The sequence below is a fragment of the Penaeus chinensis genome, chromosome 9 (genome assembly GCF_019202785.1).
Source record: "Penaeus chinensis breed Huanghai No. 1 chromosome 9, ASM1920278v2, whole genome shotgun sequence".
NCBI lineage: Eukaryota > Metazoa > Arthropoda > Malacostraca > Decapoda > Penaeidae > Penaeus > Penaeus chinensis.
In genome coordinates this window covers 30,292,895-30,310,129 of record NC_061827.1, presented here as the reverse complement: position 1 = coordinate 30,310,129, position 17,235 = coordinate 30,292,895, and the positions used below count along the sequence as shown (strand labels likewise).

General features: G+C 33.4%; 1 protein-coding gene across 1 annotated transcript in view; it reads left to right on the top strand.

The window, feature by feature from the left end:
- LOC125029044 (organic cation transporter protein-like) overlaps positions 1-16,950 on the top strand; it is a 28,737-nt gene extending 11,787 nt beyond the window's left edge. Inside the window, exons 4-13 of the mRNA XM_047618782.1 lie at positions 1,176-1,279; positions 2,123-2,277; positions 3,012-3,180; positions 3,585-3,702; positions 3,969-4,099; positions 4,608-4,726; positions 4,975-5,082; positions 5,957-6,141; positions 6,309-6,445; positions 15,398-16,950. Of these exons, the coding sequence (XP_047474738.1) occupies positions 1,176-1,279; positions 2,123-2,277; positions 3,012-3,180; positions 3,585-3,702; positions 3,969-4,099; positions 4,608-4,726; positions 4,975-5,082; positions 5,957-6,141; positions 6,309-6,445; positions 15,398-15,557 (1,386 nt within the window). The 3' untranslated portion in view covers positions 15,558-16,950. The remainder of the gene's footprint in view (positions 1-1,175; positions 1,280-2,122; positions 2,278-3,011; positions 3,181-3,584; positions 3,703-3,968; positions 4,100-4,607; positions 4,727-4,974; positions 5,083-5,956; positions 6,142-6,308; positions 6,446-15,397) is intronic.
- The last annotated feature ends 285 nt before the right edge of the window (positions 16,951-17,235 follow it).

Sequence of the window (17,235 nt, the reverse complement as noted above, 5' to 3'; positions counted from 1 at the left end):
TATTCCTCTTTTTTTAATAACAAGATGTCTGAACAGACACTTTTCTATTTTTCTAAGTCATGGCCAAAATTACAAAAATTAAGCTCTCTGCCTTGTGCAACTAAGTATGCATTTAGAAACTACTGATGACAATATGTCACTAGTATCTCACTCAACAAGATTTCTATGGGTTCCTATGAAAGTTTATTCTTGCAATAAAGACTGTGATGGATATTGATTGTTTTCTGGTTGTCTGATGTCTCTTAAGAATGACCCTACTTGCATTTTTGGTGGAATACAGTAGAGTAATTTTATTTCCAACATTAAAAACATTCAGATTTATTTAGTTCATGCAGTTTTTTAGTGTGTTAGCTTTCCCTTCTTTTCCTTTGCTATATGTCAAAAGAAATTTGTTGACTGAACATTTTGCTTCCTCTGTACTCCAAGAGAGAATCAGTTTGTCTATATAACTGCTTCGTTGCTTACCTTCCCTTAGATTTTTATTAACATGATTATATATTCACTGTACTTATTAACTTAACTAGATAATTTAATCCTTGCCATATATCAATGCATTAACCCTATGAGAATGGCTTTTAACCATGCCAAATCAAACCACACACAGGGCACTGCATGTAGTCAACCACAAGTGAGAAATCATAAGCATGAGAAGCGTATGTTTTCCCACAGTTTATGCTTTTAGGTGCAGTATATATTTTAGATGCAGTATATATGATCCTTAAATAAAAAAAAAATATTGTGTAGCATGTATAATTTAGAGCAGGTAAATTATACATGCTCTAAATTATACATGCTACACAATATTTTTATTTATTTAAGGATCATATATACTGCTTCTAAAAGCATAAACTGTGGGAAAACATATGCTTCTCATGCTTATGATTTCTCACTTGTGGCTGACTACATGCAGTGCCCTATGTGTGGTTTGATTTGGCATGGTTAAAAGCCATTCTCATAGGGTTAATGCATATATTAACCCAATAGAAGAATATGCTTATTGAATGCTTATTGACACAACTTGATACCTACAAAGAAAACAAAAATCACATTCTTTCTTGGTATGGGTGTTAGAACAAAAAAAAAAAAAAAAATCTGAAAATGTCTTGGGTTGCGTATTATATGTCCCTTTACATGCATGAAATCCAATGTGCTTATACCTACCCTGTTCTTAACAGTTTAACCTTACCTGTCATGATGCTTGGGAAGCAAATATGGCACAGACAGTATACTTCAGTGGAGTTCTGGCTGGGGCATTCATCTTTGGTTTCATTGCTGATAGGTGAGTTGATCATCATTGTCCAATTCCTTTTCTAAAATCCCTTTTGGTGCCAACAAGAACATTCAGTGGTCTGAAATTTGGAATTTGTTTTTATTATTTAAGCAATATATTTATTTTAGCTGTGATATTAAACCCTAAGCAAATATGGAATTATTTTTATTAATGGTGTTAATAAAAATCAAGCTCCGTAGAAATCTACATTGATGAAATTTAAAGTAGACAAAGTAGAATATTTATTGAATGCATTAGTATCATCAATAAAGACAGATCCCCCACTTTGACCCCGAAGGTTAGGTTTATGTGTTATGATGTTTATGGTTAAAAATGTGTCAGGTAGGCTAAGGTATAGATAAAAAGACAAGAGAACAATTTTTTTTTTCTTGTTATCAGGATTGTTGCAGATATATTGAGATAACAGTGAAAAGAGCCATCAATCATGAAGAATTTTCAGCATTTTGCATTACTGATAGTAGATAAATGATTTTGGTCACATTTTCATTGAGTCTTTTATAAAGTCTATATAATTGCTGTATTGCTTAACAAATGGATTAATAGTAATCAGTGTTATTACATCTTGATTTTTTTTATGTGTTCTTTACTTGTTTCATAATCATTCATTAGATCTTCTTTGTATGTATATAAAAGACAGAAGACAATGTTTAGGTAAATCCTTTTTCATGCATATTACCTGTCTCAAAATAGTTATTTTTTATTTCTTTAATTTTTTCATACACTGTTTATTTATTTACTTTTACTGTCTTTAGTTCATTTCTTTGCTGCTTTTTATGTTTTGTCCATTAGAATAAGTTTTATAATATTTTAATTTTTGTGAATTGTCTCCAGAATTGGACGCATGCTGACAATCTTAATTGGGCTCGTTTGCATGGTGGTCTCCGGTGTAATCACAGCCTTGGTCACCAGCTTAAGGGTGTTTAATGTTATGCGATTCTTAAATGCAATGATGGCAACTGCAGTCTTTCAGACGTCTTTTGTGCTAGGTTAGTACCTTTTTTTTTTTTTTTCTAAAGGGAGTTTTTTTCACCCTTTTTTTTATGGTTTAAGTAAGATTACCTTTTCATATAAGCAGACTAAGGAATTTTGACAGATGCCTTTGCATAGAATTGATTAATCCTTGGAATTAACAATTTCAATTTTTATGCTAACAAGTCTTTGAGGAATTATCACCAAAAACATTTTTTTAATTAACCTGGAAAAAAAAAAAAAAAAAATGCACAACCAGTACTGTGCCCTTGCTGTTCATGATTGATTATTATCCCTGTGTATACATCACATGTCATTTTAGATTTAACCTGTTAGCATGATTTAGATGTAGTGATTGATGATTTTTTTTACATTTACTTTTTAAGGTATTTTCCAGTTTATTGTTTTTTTTTTTGTTTGTTTTTCCTTCTTTTCTTGTATTATTTTATATTATTTTATTTCTAATGGCATTTCTTATTGTTTTTTTTCTCTTTCTTTTTTTTTCATTATTGTCATAAATGTAGAAATAAGTATGTTATATGAATGGGTGCATAAGCAGTTATGCATATTGATTTGATGTGTGTTACAGAACTTTATTCGCTTATATTGATCAATATTCAGCATATGAACAAGAGCACTTCAAGATTTATTCATTTTGGATATTTCAGTAATATGATTTGGGGAATTTAAAATGACTACAGGATAAAGATTATATGGTTTAATTTCTTTTCTCTGCCTCTTTATCCCTCAGGAATGGAATGCGTAGGAGCAAATTATCGTGTAATGTGTGGTATAATTGGGGAGTACTTCTTTGCACTTGGAGAAGTGCTCCTGGGGCTGGTGGCTCTCTGGATTCGAGATTGGAGAATGATCCAGCTTGTGATATCTGCCCCAGCTGCCTGTTTTATATTTTATAAATGGTAAGATATATGTGTGTTTGTGTTTGTGTTTGTGTTTGTGTTTGTGTTTGTATTTGTGTTTGTGTTTGTGTTTGTGTTTGTGTGTGTGTGTGTGTGTGTGTGTGTGTGTGTGTGTGTGTGTGTGTGTGTGTGTGTGTGTGTGTGTGTGTGTGTGTGTGTATGTGTGTGTGTGTGTGTGTGTGTGTGTGTGTGTGAGACCCTCTTTGATTCTTCCTGGTTCATGGTATTATAATGCCTTGACTAGTCAATTTGCATTTAAAGTTTCACATTTTGAAGGCAATCAGGAAATTGAGAGCACTCAAAAAAAATTTTTTTTTGTTAAAATGATAGGGAATTTTTATTTATTTGTTTTTCATGCAGTAAAAGAGTAAAGCAAATAATACTTTTTTCTTCTGCTTTTTTAGGTTTATTCCAGAATCTCCCCGATGGCTATTAGTTCAAGGAAAAACAGAAAAGGCTTACTCTGTTTTGCAGAAAATAGCAAAGGGGAATGGCAAGGATTTGCCACTTCATTTAATGCGGGTATGTAGGTCTCAGTGCAATTAGAAAAAATGGTAAGGGTTAATTATTTGAATATATACTGGAAAAATCCAGAGGAATAACTATCAATGGTTGAATATAAAGTTTTTTATGTTGTATCACTCTGTTAATTGTGGACAGCAGGTTCTGCTGATAGTTCATTCTTTTCTGTTTTTTTTCTTTATGTAAAATAATAATCCTCTCTGCTTTTTTGATGCTTAAGTATTATACAAAGTGAATTTATGTAGATCTGCTTACTTTCTTTCCAGGAAAGCGAAGAAGAAAATTCAGGAGAAGAAGATGGGACTGCTATTGAGAAGATGAGAAATCAGCCCACTCTACTAGATTTGTTTAAAACACCTCTTCTTTGTGTAAGAATGTTCTCCATGTTTTTCATATGGTAAGTCAGTGGATTGACCATACTGTTTTAAAATAATCAAATTATAGAAATTAAAGATTCTATCTTTGTACATGTATACATAACACAGTATAGGTGCATAATACACTGCTTGAAGTAAGACACAGTTGTTCAGGATATTTCTTATTTGCATACATGCATATGGCAATGAAATGTAAGAAATATAGAATTTAGTTAATTTGTAAGATCTTAACATCTTAGCCTTTTTATTCTATAATGGCTTGATTCTGTACTGTAATGTACAGTTAATAAATGTATGTCTGTTTAAGTGATTATGTTCATGCATATGTAGGAGTGTATGTGCATAGGTGTATGGTTGCATGTGCATTGATGTAACCTAGGAAGATAAAAGGATTTTGTGTAGAACTGAGGAAATTTCACTTAGTTATGATACTGATACTATAATTTTGTATATATAGGAATATTACAATATTTGGTAATTATGAAGAATGATTTTATTATCACCTTATGTCTCTTTGTCTTTTTACAGGGTTGTGACTACTCTGGTATATTATGGCATCAGTTTGAATGCTTCCAGTCTAAGCACCAGTGACACCAGCTATGGACCATATTTAAACTTCATTTTAATTGCCCTTGTGGAAGTTCCAGGCATGTATTGTGAAGTATAGATACATTTTTGTAAGTAGAATGAGTATGTCAAATCAAATATTAAATTGTGAATCTTCCATTCCAACATTCACCCAAAGGAAAGTGTAAGATTATACATTAAATACTCTTCTGTATTTTTTTCTTTTGTTTATTTCTGAATTTCTGAAGTAAAAACAAATAATGCCAAAGGAACAGGTAATGCATTTCCCTTTTTCTTTTTTATTGATTTTTTTTTATTTATTTTTTAGGTTACACATTAGCATGGCTAGGTATGTGTAAATGGGGAAGGCGAGGCTCCCTGGCAAGCTCCCTGATTCTGGCTGGAATTTTCTGTGCTGGCAGTGGCTTTGCTGAAGGTAGGTTCATTCATCTTCATTATGAAACGAGGTCAAGACGATTGTAGTTATTTTTTTGAATATTAGAAAATCTTGAAGTATTGCCTTTGGATTTTAATATGTCTACAAGTGTGATGTATTCCAGAGCCATTCATATTCAAGGCTACATTTTGCTGAGGGTCAATTGCCTTTTGTTTACAGTTTTTCCATACCTTATAATTTATACTCTTGATAACTTTCGGTGTTTTCATCAAATAATATCATTTCTATAATTAGCATTATTTAATTGATTTGCAAGGGTTAAAGCTATGGTATTTGTAGTCCTAGGATTATTGTCTACCATATTGCTGTCACAAAATTCATGTACCTGACTCCATTCATTGGATCCTATATTTATAGGGCAAAGAACCAAACATACATTAGAATTCAAAGGACGGTGTGTGACAATTAATTCAAAGCTATATTTCCAGCTACTTGTGAAATGTATTTAGAGCACAGCTTTGTGTTTGACATCAGTTTTGTGATTCTGCATCTTCTTTTTGTTCTTCTTTCTTTTTCTTCTTCTTCTTTTCTTTTTCTTCTTCTTCTCTTCTTTTCTTCTTCTTCTTCTTTTCATTTTCTTCTTTTTTTCTTTTTCTTCTCCTTTTTTTCTTCTTTTCTTTTTCTTCTTCTTTTCTTTTTCTTTTTTTTCTTCTTCTTTTTCTTCTTCTTCTTTTTCTTCTTCTTTTTCTTCTTCTTTTTCTTCTTCTTCTCCTCCTTCTTCTCCTTCTTCTTCTCCTTCTTCTTCTCCTCCTTCTTCTTCTTCTTCTTCTTCATCTTTCAAATGTGTGTTGAGGATACTAAGGAAAAACTCAAGATTAGCAAAGTTGTTAAAAGTATTTATTTTATTTTTCAGAGACTGGAAAAGTAAATGTACTAATTCCTGCCCTGCTTGGGAAGTGCTGCATTACCTGTTCCTTTGGCATTATTTATGTCTTTACTTCAGAAATTTTCCCGACAAATGTTCGCAGCACAGTTGTGGGCTTATCTTCAACAGCTGCCCGTTTTGGGGCAATGTTAGCTCCCTTCTCGTCAGATTTAGTGAGTGAATTTTGAGATTGATAAAAATAGCATGAAATTATGGTTTTCATGACTGATACCTTTTTTTCATAGTTTTATTTTCATATCCTTGTTTGAATTTGGGTGATGTTGTGCTATTATATTACAAAATCATGTGTTTTCTCTTAATGTATATGTCCTTATTCCAGGCCGAGATTTACATTCCTTTACCAATGATAGTTTTTGGTGGTTTGTCCTTCATTGCTGGCCTTCTGAACGTCGTAATGCCAGAAACACTAAACACTGACCTACCAGATACCGTGCTTGATGCACTCAACCTAGGAAAGTAAGTAAAATTTGTTTCTTCGTTGAATTTGGAGATTCCTTATACTGTTTGGTATTTGGCATGTAAGTTAAAAATAGAAAAAAATGTATAAAGATATAAATATAATTAACCCCTTGCCGACGGGTACGACGGGTAGACACGTGCTTTGCCCACTGTTAGTACTTGTTTGATTGTTTATACACATAGATGGCTATACTTGTACTAAGTCACCAATGAGCCAGTTAGGAGTACTGCCCGTCTCGCCCGTTCACCCTTTTCTTTGATTTACGAAATATTTTACATTATCTTATTTTGCTGTTACTAATATTAAAAAACATTATAATAATTATAATGTTTATAATAAAAATAACACCATCGATATCCATAGCACTAGTAAAAAACACGTTTTTCCCGCCAATTCAAATCACGTATGGTCACAAGGTCTATTAATTGACTCCTTTGTGGCTAAGCACTAGCAAAGCCATCTATGAGCAGACATTTCACAAAAAATATAGAAAATGGGCACAGCATTTTCCCCATTTTTTGTTCATTTTCCCCGACGGCATTGGGTTAAATGAAAATATGAATATATCAATATATCAATATATAGTATATATATAATTATATATATATAATTATATATATAATTATATATATAATTATAATTATATATAATTATAATTATAATTATATATAATTATAATTATATATAATTATAATTATATTTATAATTATATATATAATTATAATTATATATATAATTATATATAATTATATATAATTAATTATAATTATATATATAATTATAATTATATATATAATTATAATTATATATATAATTATAATTGTATATATAATTATATATAAAATATATATATATATAATTTTATATATATAATTATATATGATTATATGTATATATATATATATATATATATATATTTATATTTGTGTGTGTGTGTGTGTGTGTATGTGTGATAGTGATAGTGATCAGTACATTAGGTTATACATTTCAGAAATTAAAATTGGGATGTGTTGAGGAAGTGGCATGTATTTGACATTGGTGGTCAGAGAAAAAAAATCCATCAGCCATGGACAGGCAGTACATGGTTGATGGATTTTTGGGGATTTGAGATAATTGAGTTAATGAAGAACATGGTATGATTAATAGAAACTAGAAAAATTAATTATAAACAAACACATTGTTTATATGACATAAAATTATATGTACTACTATGTGTCTGTCAGGTTGGATGATTTAATTGCAACACCAAACTTGCCAGCTCTCTCTCTCTCTCTCTCTCTCTCCTTTCTTTCTTTCTTTCTCTTTTTCTTTCTCATCATCTCTTTTGTCTCTCTCCTCTCAGTCTTACTTCATTTTGTTTCCTCTTCTCCCTTTCTCCCCTTTTCTTCTTTTCTCCCCTCTTTTCAATTTCTCTTCTCTTTTTTCCACTAACTACTCTGCCCTCCCTCTAACTCCATCTTCCTCCTTTCTTCCTCCTTTCTTCCTCCTTCCTTCCTCCTTCCTTCCTCCTTCCTTCCTCCTTCCTTCCTCCTTCCTTTCCTTCTCTTCTCTTCTCTTCTCTTCTCTTCTCTTCTCTTTCTCTCTCTTCTTCTTTATTCTTTTCTCTCCTCTCCTTTTTCACTGTTCTTCACTTTTTTCTTCCACTTCTTCTGTCTTCTTTTTCTCTTCTCTCTCTTATTTTCTCTTTGTCTTTTCTTAGTCCTTGCAGTCTTTTTTTCATCTCATTTTCTCTCCTCTTTCTTTCTTTTTCCTAATCCTGTCCTCCTTTCTCACCCTCCCTCCCTCCCTCCCTCCCTCCCACATCTGTTCCTTTCTGCCCTCCCTTCAACTTCTTGTCCTCTCTACCCTTCCTCCCTCCCCCATTCCTTCCCTCCCTCCTTCCCTCCCTCCCTCCTTCCCTCCTTCCCTCCTCTCCTTCCCTCCTTCCTCTATCCCATCCTCCCGCCTCTCTTTCTCTCCCTCCTTCCCTCCCTCCCTCCCTCCCTCCCTCTCTCCTTCCCTCCTTCCCTCCTTCCCTCTTACCTCTCTTTCTCTCTCTCCCTCCCACCTCTCTTCCTCCTTCCCTCTATAACTCCTTCAGCTTAAAAATCATTTATACACCCCTCCCCTCAATCTGCTCTCTGTCTCCTTCTCCACATATTTTAATGTCATCATGTCCCATTGGCAAATGTTTAAAGATATATATTTTTCTATAGAGTTGTACCCTTGCCTTTGGAGATGTCTGAAAAGGTACCAAATATACTCAAAAGGTAAATTTCAAGTAAAATCAGCCTGGTTTGTCATAGCTGAAACAAGTGCATGTATTGCTGTGGATGGAGCTTTGACACTGTAATGTTGTATACTGGTAATTAAGTTTGATGATCACATACTACACCAGTGGGTACTGCAGTATCATTAGAATATCTGCTTTATTTCTCAGGAATGATGTTGTGTTTTGCTTTGTTTTACTATGTTTTACATTGGTTTTATTATTACTTGTGTAATTGCCTTTGTTGTATTTATATATGTTTTTGTATTTATTACATTTCCTGTTTTTACCTTGATAACGAACTGATGCACCTCCGAGTACTACTTTTTAGTACTACCTACTACTACTTCTAATATTACTAATACTATTATTACTAATACTACTTCTACTACTACTGCCACTTCTACTACTACCACCACCACCACTACTTCCACCACTACTACTACCACCACTACTACTTCCACCACTACTTCCACCACTACTTCCACCACTACTACTTCCACCACTACTATTACCACTACTTCTACCACTACTACTACCACCACTACTACCACCACTACTACTACCACCACTACTACTACCACCACTACTACTTCCACCACTACTTCCACCACTACTACTACCACCATTACTTCCACCACCACTACTTCCACCACTACTACTTCCACCACTACTACTTCCACCACTACTACTTCCACCACTACTACTACCACTACTACCACCACTACTACTACCACTACTTCCACCACCACTACTACTACCACCACTACTACTTCCACCACTACTTCCACCACTACTACTACCACCACTACTACTTCCACCACTACTTCCACCACTACTACTACCACTACTACCACCACTACTACTTCCACCACTACTTCCACCACTACTACTACCACCACTACTTCCACCACTACTTCCACCACTACTACTACCACCACTACTACTTCCACCACTACTACTACCACCACTACTTCCACCACCACTACTTCCACCACCACTACTACCACCACCACTACTTCCACCACTACTACTACCACCACTACTTCCACCACCACTACTTCCACCACCACTACTACCACCACTACTACTACCACCACTACTTCCACCACCACTACTTCCACCACCACTACTTCCACCACCACTACTTCCACCACTACTACTTCCACCACTACTTCCACCACCACTACTTCCACCACCACTACTTCCACCACCACTACTTCCACCACCACTACTTCCACCACTACTTCCACCACCACTACTTCCACCACTACTACTTCCACCACTACTTCTACCACCACTAATTCCACCACCACTACTTCCACCACTACTACTTCCACCACTACTACTTCCACCACTACTACTTCCACTACTACTACTACCACCACTACTTCCACCAATACTACTTCCACCAATGCTACTTCAACCACTACTACTTCCACCACTACTACTTCTACCACTACTACTTCCACCACTACTACTTCCACCACTACTACTACCACCACTACTCCCACCACTACTACTACCACCTCTACTTCCACCACTACTACTTCCTCCACTACTTCCACCACTACTACTACCACCACTACTTCCACCACTACTACTTCCACCACTACTTCCACCACTACTACTTCCACCACTACTACTACCACCACTACTTCAACCACTACTACTTCCACCACTACTTTCACCACTACTACTTTCACCACTACTACTTCCACCACTACTACTTCAACCACTACTACTTCCACCACCACTACTTCCACCACTACTACTTCCACCACTACTACTTCCACCACCACTACTTCCACTACTACTTCCACCACTACTTCCACCACTACCACCACTACTACTACCACCACTACTTCCACCACTACTACTACCACCACTACTTCCACCACTACTACTACTACCACCACTACTTCCACCACTATTACTACCACCACTACTTCCACCACTATTACTACCACCACTACTACTACCACCACTACTTCCACCACTACTACTACCACCACTACTTCCACCACTACTACTACCACCACTACTTCCACCACTACTACCACCATTACTACTACCACTACTACTACCACTACCACTTCTACTACCACTACCACTACTACTACCACTACTACTACCACTACTACCATTACTACTACCACTACTACCACCACTACTACTACTTCTACTACTACTACTACTACTACTACTACTACTACTACTACTTCTACTACTACTTCTACTACTACTATTACTTCCACCACCTACCACTTTCAACTTATTTAGTTCCATAATACTATTACACATATATAATATATAAATATATATATATATAGATACATATGTGTGTATATATATATGTATATATATATGTATATATATATACACATATATATACATATATATGTATATATATACATATATGCATATATATTTGTGTATATATACATATATGCATATATTTTTGTGTATATATACATATATGCATGTATATTTGTGTATAAATACATATATGCATATATATATATATTTGTGTATATATAGATATACGCATATATATACTTGTGTATATATACATATATGCATATATATTTGTGTATATATACATATACGCATATATATTTGTGTATAAATACATATATTCATATATATTTGTGTATATATACATATATATACGTACATGTATATACATATATATATATATATATATATATATATATATATATATATATATATATATGTATTATGTATGTATATTATGTATATATATTATGTGTATATATACATATTGTATATGTATTATGTATATATTATATATTATATATAGTGTATTATGTATATATTATATATTATATATAGTGTATTATGTATATATTATATATTATATATAGTATATATTATATATATTATATATTATATATATACATTTTATATATATTATATATATATATATTTTTTTTTATATTATATATATAATATATATATATTATATATATTATATATATTTATTATATATATTTATTGATTTATTTATTACTTTTAGTTTTAACATTAGTTCTGTGGCCTTATTTTTAGAAATATGGACATGCTTGGGAGCGTGGCAGAGTGTGCATCAGTGTAAGCCATTTGTCCATGGTGATTTATTTTTTCTTTTGCTTGCCCCATATCTTCACCTCTGTGGTCATTTAAGGGGTTTCCATGCCATTTTTTTTCATAGGCTTAGCAGCATGCTAGAATGTTCTAGCTACCTTTGTTCATGGGGCAGTTCTGTCCTGCTCCTCTCTGTCATGCACACCTGTAGGTAGATGTGCCTTTTATAATTTCAGTCAACCAAGTACAGCACATTATTCTACTCTGATAAGATTTTACTCTTGTCAGAATGACATTGAAAACTTCTGTCAGGGATACTTGCAGTTTCTCACAGCTTAAGGATACATTTGATGTGAATGATGGCCAATTAATTATTTTGTATAATGAAAGTAATATAAAAACATTATCAAATCTACTGTACTCTCCTCTCTTGTTCTTTTTTATTATTTTATATTATGTTTTCTAGATATATAAAGTGAAAAATGTGTTAGTAGTGAAGTTTTTATGCTGAATACATTGTGTGAATATAAGTATATGTAAGGCTAAATTTAAACATATGTATATTCATGATCTCTCCTAGTACCCCTTAGAACCAATGGCACAAGGCAGTGTACCCCATAGAGTACAAGGACCCTAAGTTGGGCATATTGCATCAACAGATAAGCAAACCTACAGGAACTTGTCAATTGCAATTTATTTATTTGTTTCATGTTTTAGTTCAAGATTTCAAAATATTAATAACTTGCAAATCACAGATTGTTGTTGGAACTATTATTTCATCAGTGAATTCTATGAAGCCTTTCTGTGCACTATTTAAGTCATATCATTATGATTTTTCATCTGCACAGAATGCTAGGCTGGTGTTCAAAATTATATTTGTGTTTTTACAAGTTTTAAATTAATTATGAATAGTTTGATAAAGTAATAGCATTATCTGTGCAGAATAAGCATGATAACTTATTTCACATGAAAGCAGTTATTTTTGTTTATGCCAACCCTCACAAAAAATGTTATTCCAGCTGCTCCAAAGTGTCAAGATTCCATTGGTCTCATGTAATACTGTAAATTGAGGATTCCTGAAGAGAGGGCACTCATTGAGGGTCCCCTAAATATCTTTTGTAACATGGGATAAGCCCATATACATATAAGTACATATACATGTCCTTGCCTTTGTATCAGTACTGTTAATACTAGTTGTCACCTGCATAGTTTTATTGAATATCATTACAACAATAAATAGTTCACGGGCAATGATTATACTGATATGTTGGTAATAAAGAGCAGATAATACAGCATTTAACTAAGTATTGGTCTGTCATTTTTGTTGTGGTTTGGTTACTCTATTATTAGTACTCTCAGTTTCATTATATTCTCTTGTTTCTATGCTGAAGGATTTTTGAAAAATATTTATATACAGTATACATTAATGTCTTAACATAAAATATAATTTTATGGCATTGATGTAATACCTCAACTGTATGAACAGATATAAATTGGTTTACAAACCAGGTAATATGACCTGGAATTTGATCAGCTCACTCAGATGTGTCTGTCCCATTAGAAGTAGGGATCTGCATTGCTGCATCAGTCTTTAGAAGGTTTAAGAGAAATCATATCTATTTATTTTAAAAGTTACTGCTCTTGCCCATCTATGCATTGGACACACTTGCTTCACACATTCTTATCTCATGTCACAATCTGATCCACCTCTATGCCACTCATGTAAAGTTTCTCTTTTAGTCCCGCATATCCTACTTATCCTGTCCCCTCACTTATTCTCACTTCCCTGACCTCCCAACCTATTGGACATACTCTCAGTATCCTCTACCTTTTTCTTAGACAACTTATTTTCCTTCCTCATATGCATAAATATCCTCCATTTGATCTAATTGTCCTCACCCCTTAACTCCTCACCCTTTTAACAACCCTTACCTTGTATACCTCATCAGTTCACCCTCTCTCTAGCCTTTCACTACCATACTACCCCGTAACTTTATCATGAACTAATTCCTAACCCCTTTTTGCTATTATGCTTTACCATAGTTCAATATGACGTTTTTTATCAGATCACCATTTTTATATAATTCTACCTTGTATACTTCATCCTGAATTTCAGGGATGGACTTTTCAAGCCATAAAAATAAATTCTGACTTTGATATAAAAAAAAAAAAAATAACAGAGTCTTTGACCATTTATCTTAAAAAATTAAAGGACTTGTTTTGAATATCCTCATTTCATAAACTATAGTACTTCATCATACTCTTTTGTAGGTTTCAGGTTAGATATTATACAAAATGATATGTTGTATATCCAAAACCTGCAAGAACATTAACCTCCCTGCTTAAGCTTTGTATATTGATTTTTTTTTTTTTATTATTTATTTAGTTCTATAACCTTGTGTATTCAGCCAGAGCAGTAGTTCTTTCATAATCTGCATAGCTGTAATAACATTAAAGTTTATACTGATGTCTTAATTTGTCCATTTTTCATTCTTCAGAAAAAAAAAAATACTATGCTTTCATATATATATATATATATTTTTTTTTTGTGTGTGTGTGTGTGTGTGTGTGTGTGTGTGTGTGTGTGTGTGTGTGTGTGTGTGTGTGTGTGTGTGTGTGTGTGTGTGTGTGTGTGTGTATGTGTCTGTCTGTCTCATATGTAAAATGGATTCTTACTTGATTAACTGTTTAGTGTTGAGTATCGGTAAGCATACCCACTTCCCACAGCAGGGTTTGTCTTAAATTCGAGCTGGCAAGAAAAACACTAGGAGGAGCCATTCATCCCCACCTCCTCCAGCCCCAACACTTTTGAGACCAACCACTTCCTCACCTACATTTCACATTCATTTGGTTTGACACATTTATTTTGCTTATAAAACATGGTATAAAAGCATTCAGAAATGTTCCACAGCATTTGTTAAAAATAGCTTTGCAAATGTCTCCTAGCACCAAGGTTTTAATAGTTCAATGAAACTGTAATAATAATTGCAGACCTGCACAATGAGTGTCAAAGGCACTTATATGTATAGGTTGATATTATGTGATTAAGTGATAAGAACTTGTGTCTGGTTATATTCATGAAGAAGTTTGCCTGCACAAACAAGAAGTTATAATTATGTGATATATAAATATGCATATTATATAAATATTTGTATACCGTGAGCCTTGTTGGTGCTTAGGAAATGATAATTCATTGTGAGTAGTGAAATTGAAATTTATTAGTGTTGCTTTTTTTCTTAATGTTTCTCTTTGCCTTTTCTTTCTCTTTGCCTTCATCTTCTCATCTTCCTCTCCTTCCCACCACACATCCTCTCATCCCTCTTTTTTTTGTCCTCCCTCCCTCCCTCCCTTCACCCTACCACCCTCCCTTCACCCTACCACCCTCCCTCAATCCTTTCACCCTTTCCCCCTCCTTCCCTCCTTTCACCCTACCCCCTCCCTCCCTCCCTCCTTTCACCCTACCATTAGTCCTTGCCTCCCCACAGCTTCTTTCTCTTTTTGGTCTTCCAGAATAATAGTATCTGTAGCCCTGGATATCTAAAGTTATGGGCATTTGTGTACATTATTCTCCACTTCAATCTGTACATTAAAAGACTTTTCCTTTTATTTATAGGAAAGCTGAGCGTGCAACAACAGGCCAAGAATCAGGAACATTAGCTGAAGCTCAGTCTCTACTGCAAGATACAAATGATGGTGATGATGATGTCATTAATGGGCCGATAGTTTTTGGTAATGATGTTGAAACAGATGATGATGAACAGCCTTTAGTGTGATGAAGCAACTTTCACTGAAGGGAAATTGTTAAATATTGTAGTTTCTAGTTACATTATTTAAGCTTAGAGTCTAGTCTAGTTCAAATTAAAGAAAGATGATTTATCTACATTAAGAGTATAATGTATTTTCCACATATATCTGTGATATGTTTTGGGTGAATAACATTCATGTATCTCTCTAACACTGATGGCCATATCATGAAAACTTCTCATAAGTTTATTATTATTAATTTAACTAGTGTGAGACAACAAAGTAATATTTTTGCCAAATATAACCAAAATATGTAAAAGCCCTCCAAAAAATATGTAGCACTAATGATATGGACTTAACTTTAATATAGTTTCTGATAGTCCTATAATTACTAGAATAGGAAATCAATGGCATCATTTTATAAGTGTTATCTCTTGTTTTCTTTTTATCAAGTGTGTGTCATCACAAGTTAATTGAAAATGTTGATTTTTGCAATAACCTGTTTCATGTACATCAATCTTTCATGAAATGAGTAAAGATATTGGCATAATTCTACATACCTAAAGAAAGCCAAATGGGCTCAGGGATCTCTCAACAAAACATTTTTTTACGGATACTGTATATATTTTCTTATTTCAAAGTGACTGTTGCATAATATACTTCTCTGGTCAGTCTAGTTTCTCACTTTTATATTGAATTTTTAAAAGATCTGTATTCACATTATATAGTGATGATATTTTTAAAATATCTTACAGTTCGTAAGAATTTTTATTTCATTACATGATTTTGTGAGTTGTTAGTTCAGCACGTTCTCATATTAACATTAGTACAAATAAGTACTCACTCAAGGAGAGAACTATGTAAGCTGTATTTGGTTTGAAAAAAAAATTATAATTAAAATATGTATAAATGTGTGTCGAGTGGAGAACAGTTTATGCCACCAGGATGGCATGTATGTGCATACCATTCTCACTGTGAGTTTATTTGTTAGCTTATTGTATTTACACATTTATGGATCCATTAGTGCTGAGTCACCAAGGAGTTAATTACTAGTCCCACCTATCTTACCTGTTTACTGTTTTCCATTATTTTTGGAAATATTCTGCCATTAATATTATTATAATGACATATTGTTCCAGGCAGCAATAGGTCAGTACACACATAAAATGTATGTGTACTTCTGTTCCATTTCTTACACAATCCCTAAAGTATGCCGTACATTATTATTATTATCATTACATTATTCCATTAAGTTAAGAATTATTCTGGTTAATATCCTATTTACTCACTAGGAAGATGATTTAAGCTTTGAAATTCACTTGAAACGAAAAAAAAGGCTTCAGAAATGTTGTACAGTTTGTAAATATCCTAAAATAATTGTATCCAATGAATGGCCAATATTAAAAGTAAATCTAAAAAGAATTATGGACTTTTTATATATTATATAATTTTAAATCATTATTATTATCAGAGCTCAACCTGAGAAATATGCATTTAACCTAACCGGTATGTATGGCAAGAATACATACCATGCCCACTGTAATACAAGGTTATTTATTGTATTTACACATAGATGGCTCTACAAGTGCTTAATCACTAAGGAGTCAGTTATTAGTCCTACCTATCTCACCTGTTTACCCTTTTCCTTGACTTTTGGAAAGGGTGTTTTGCATTATTTCATTGCCCCCCCAATCCTTTGCCCGTTGT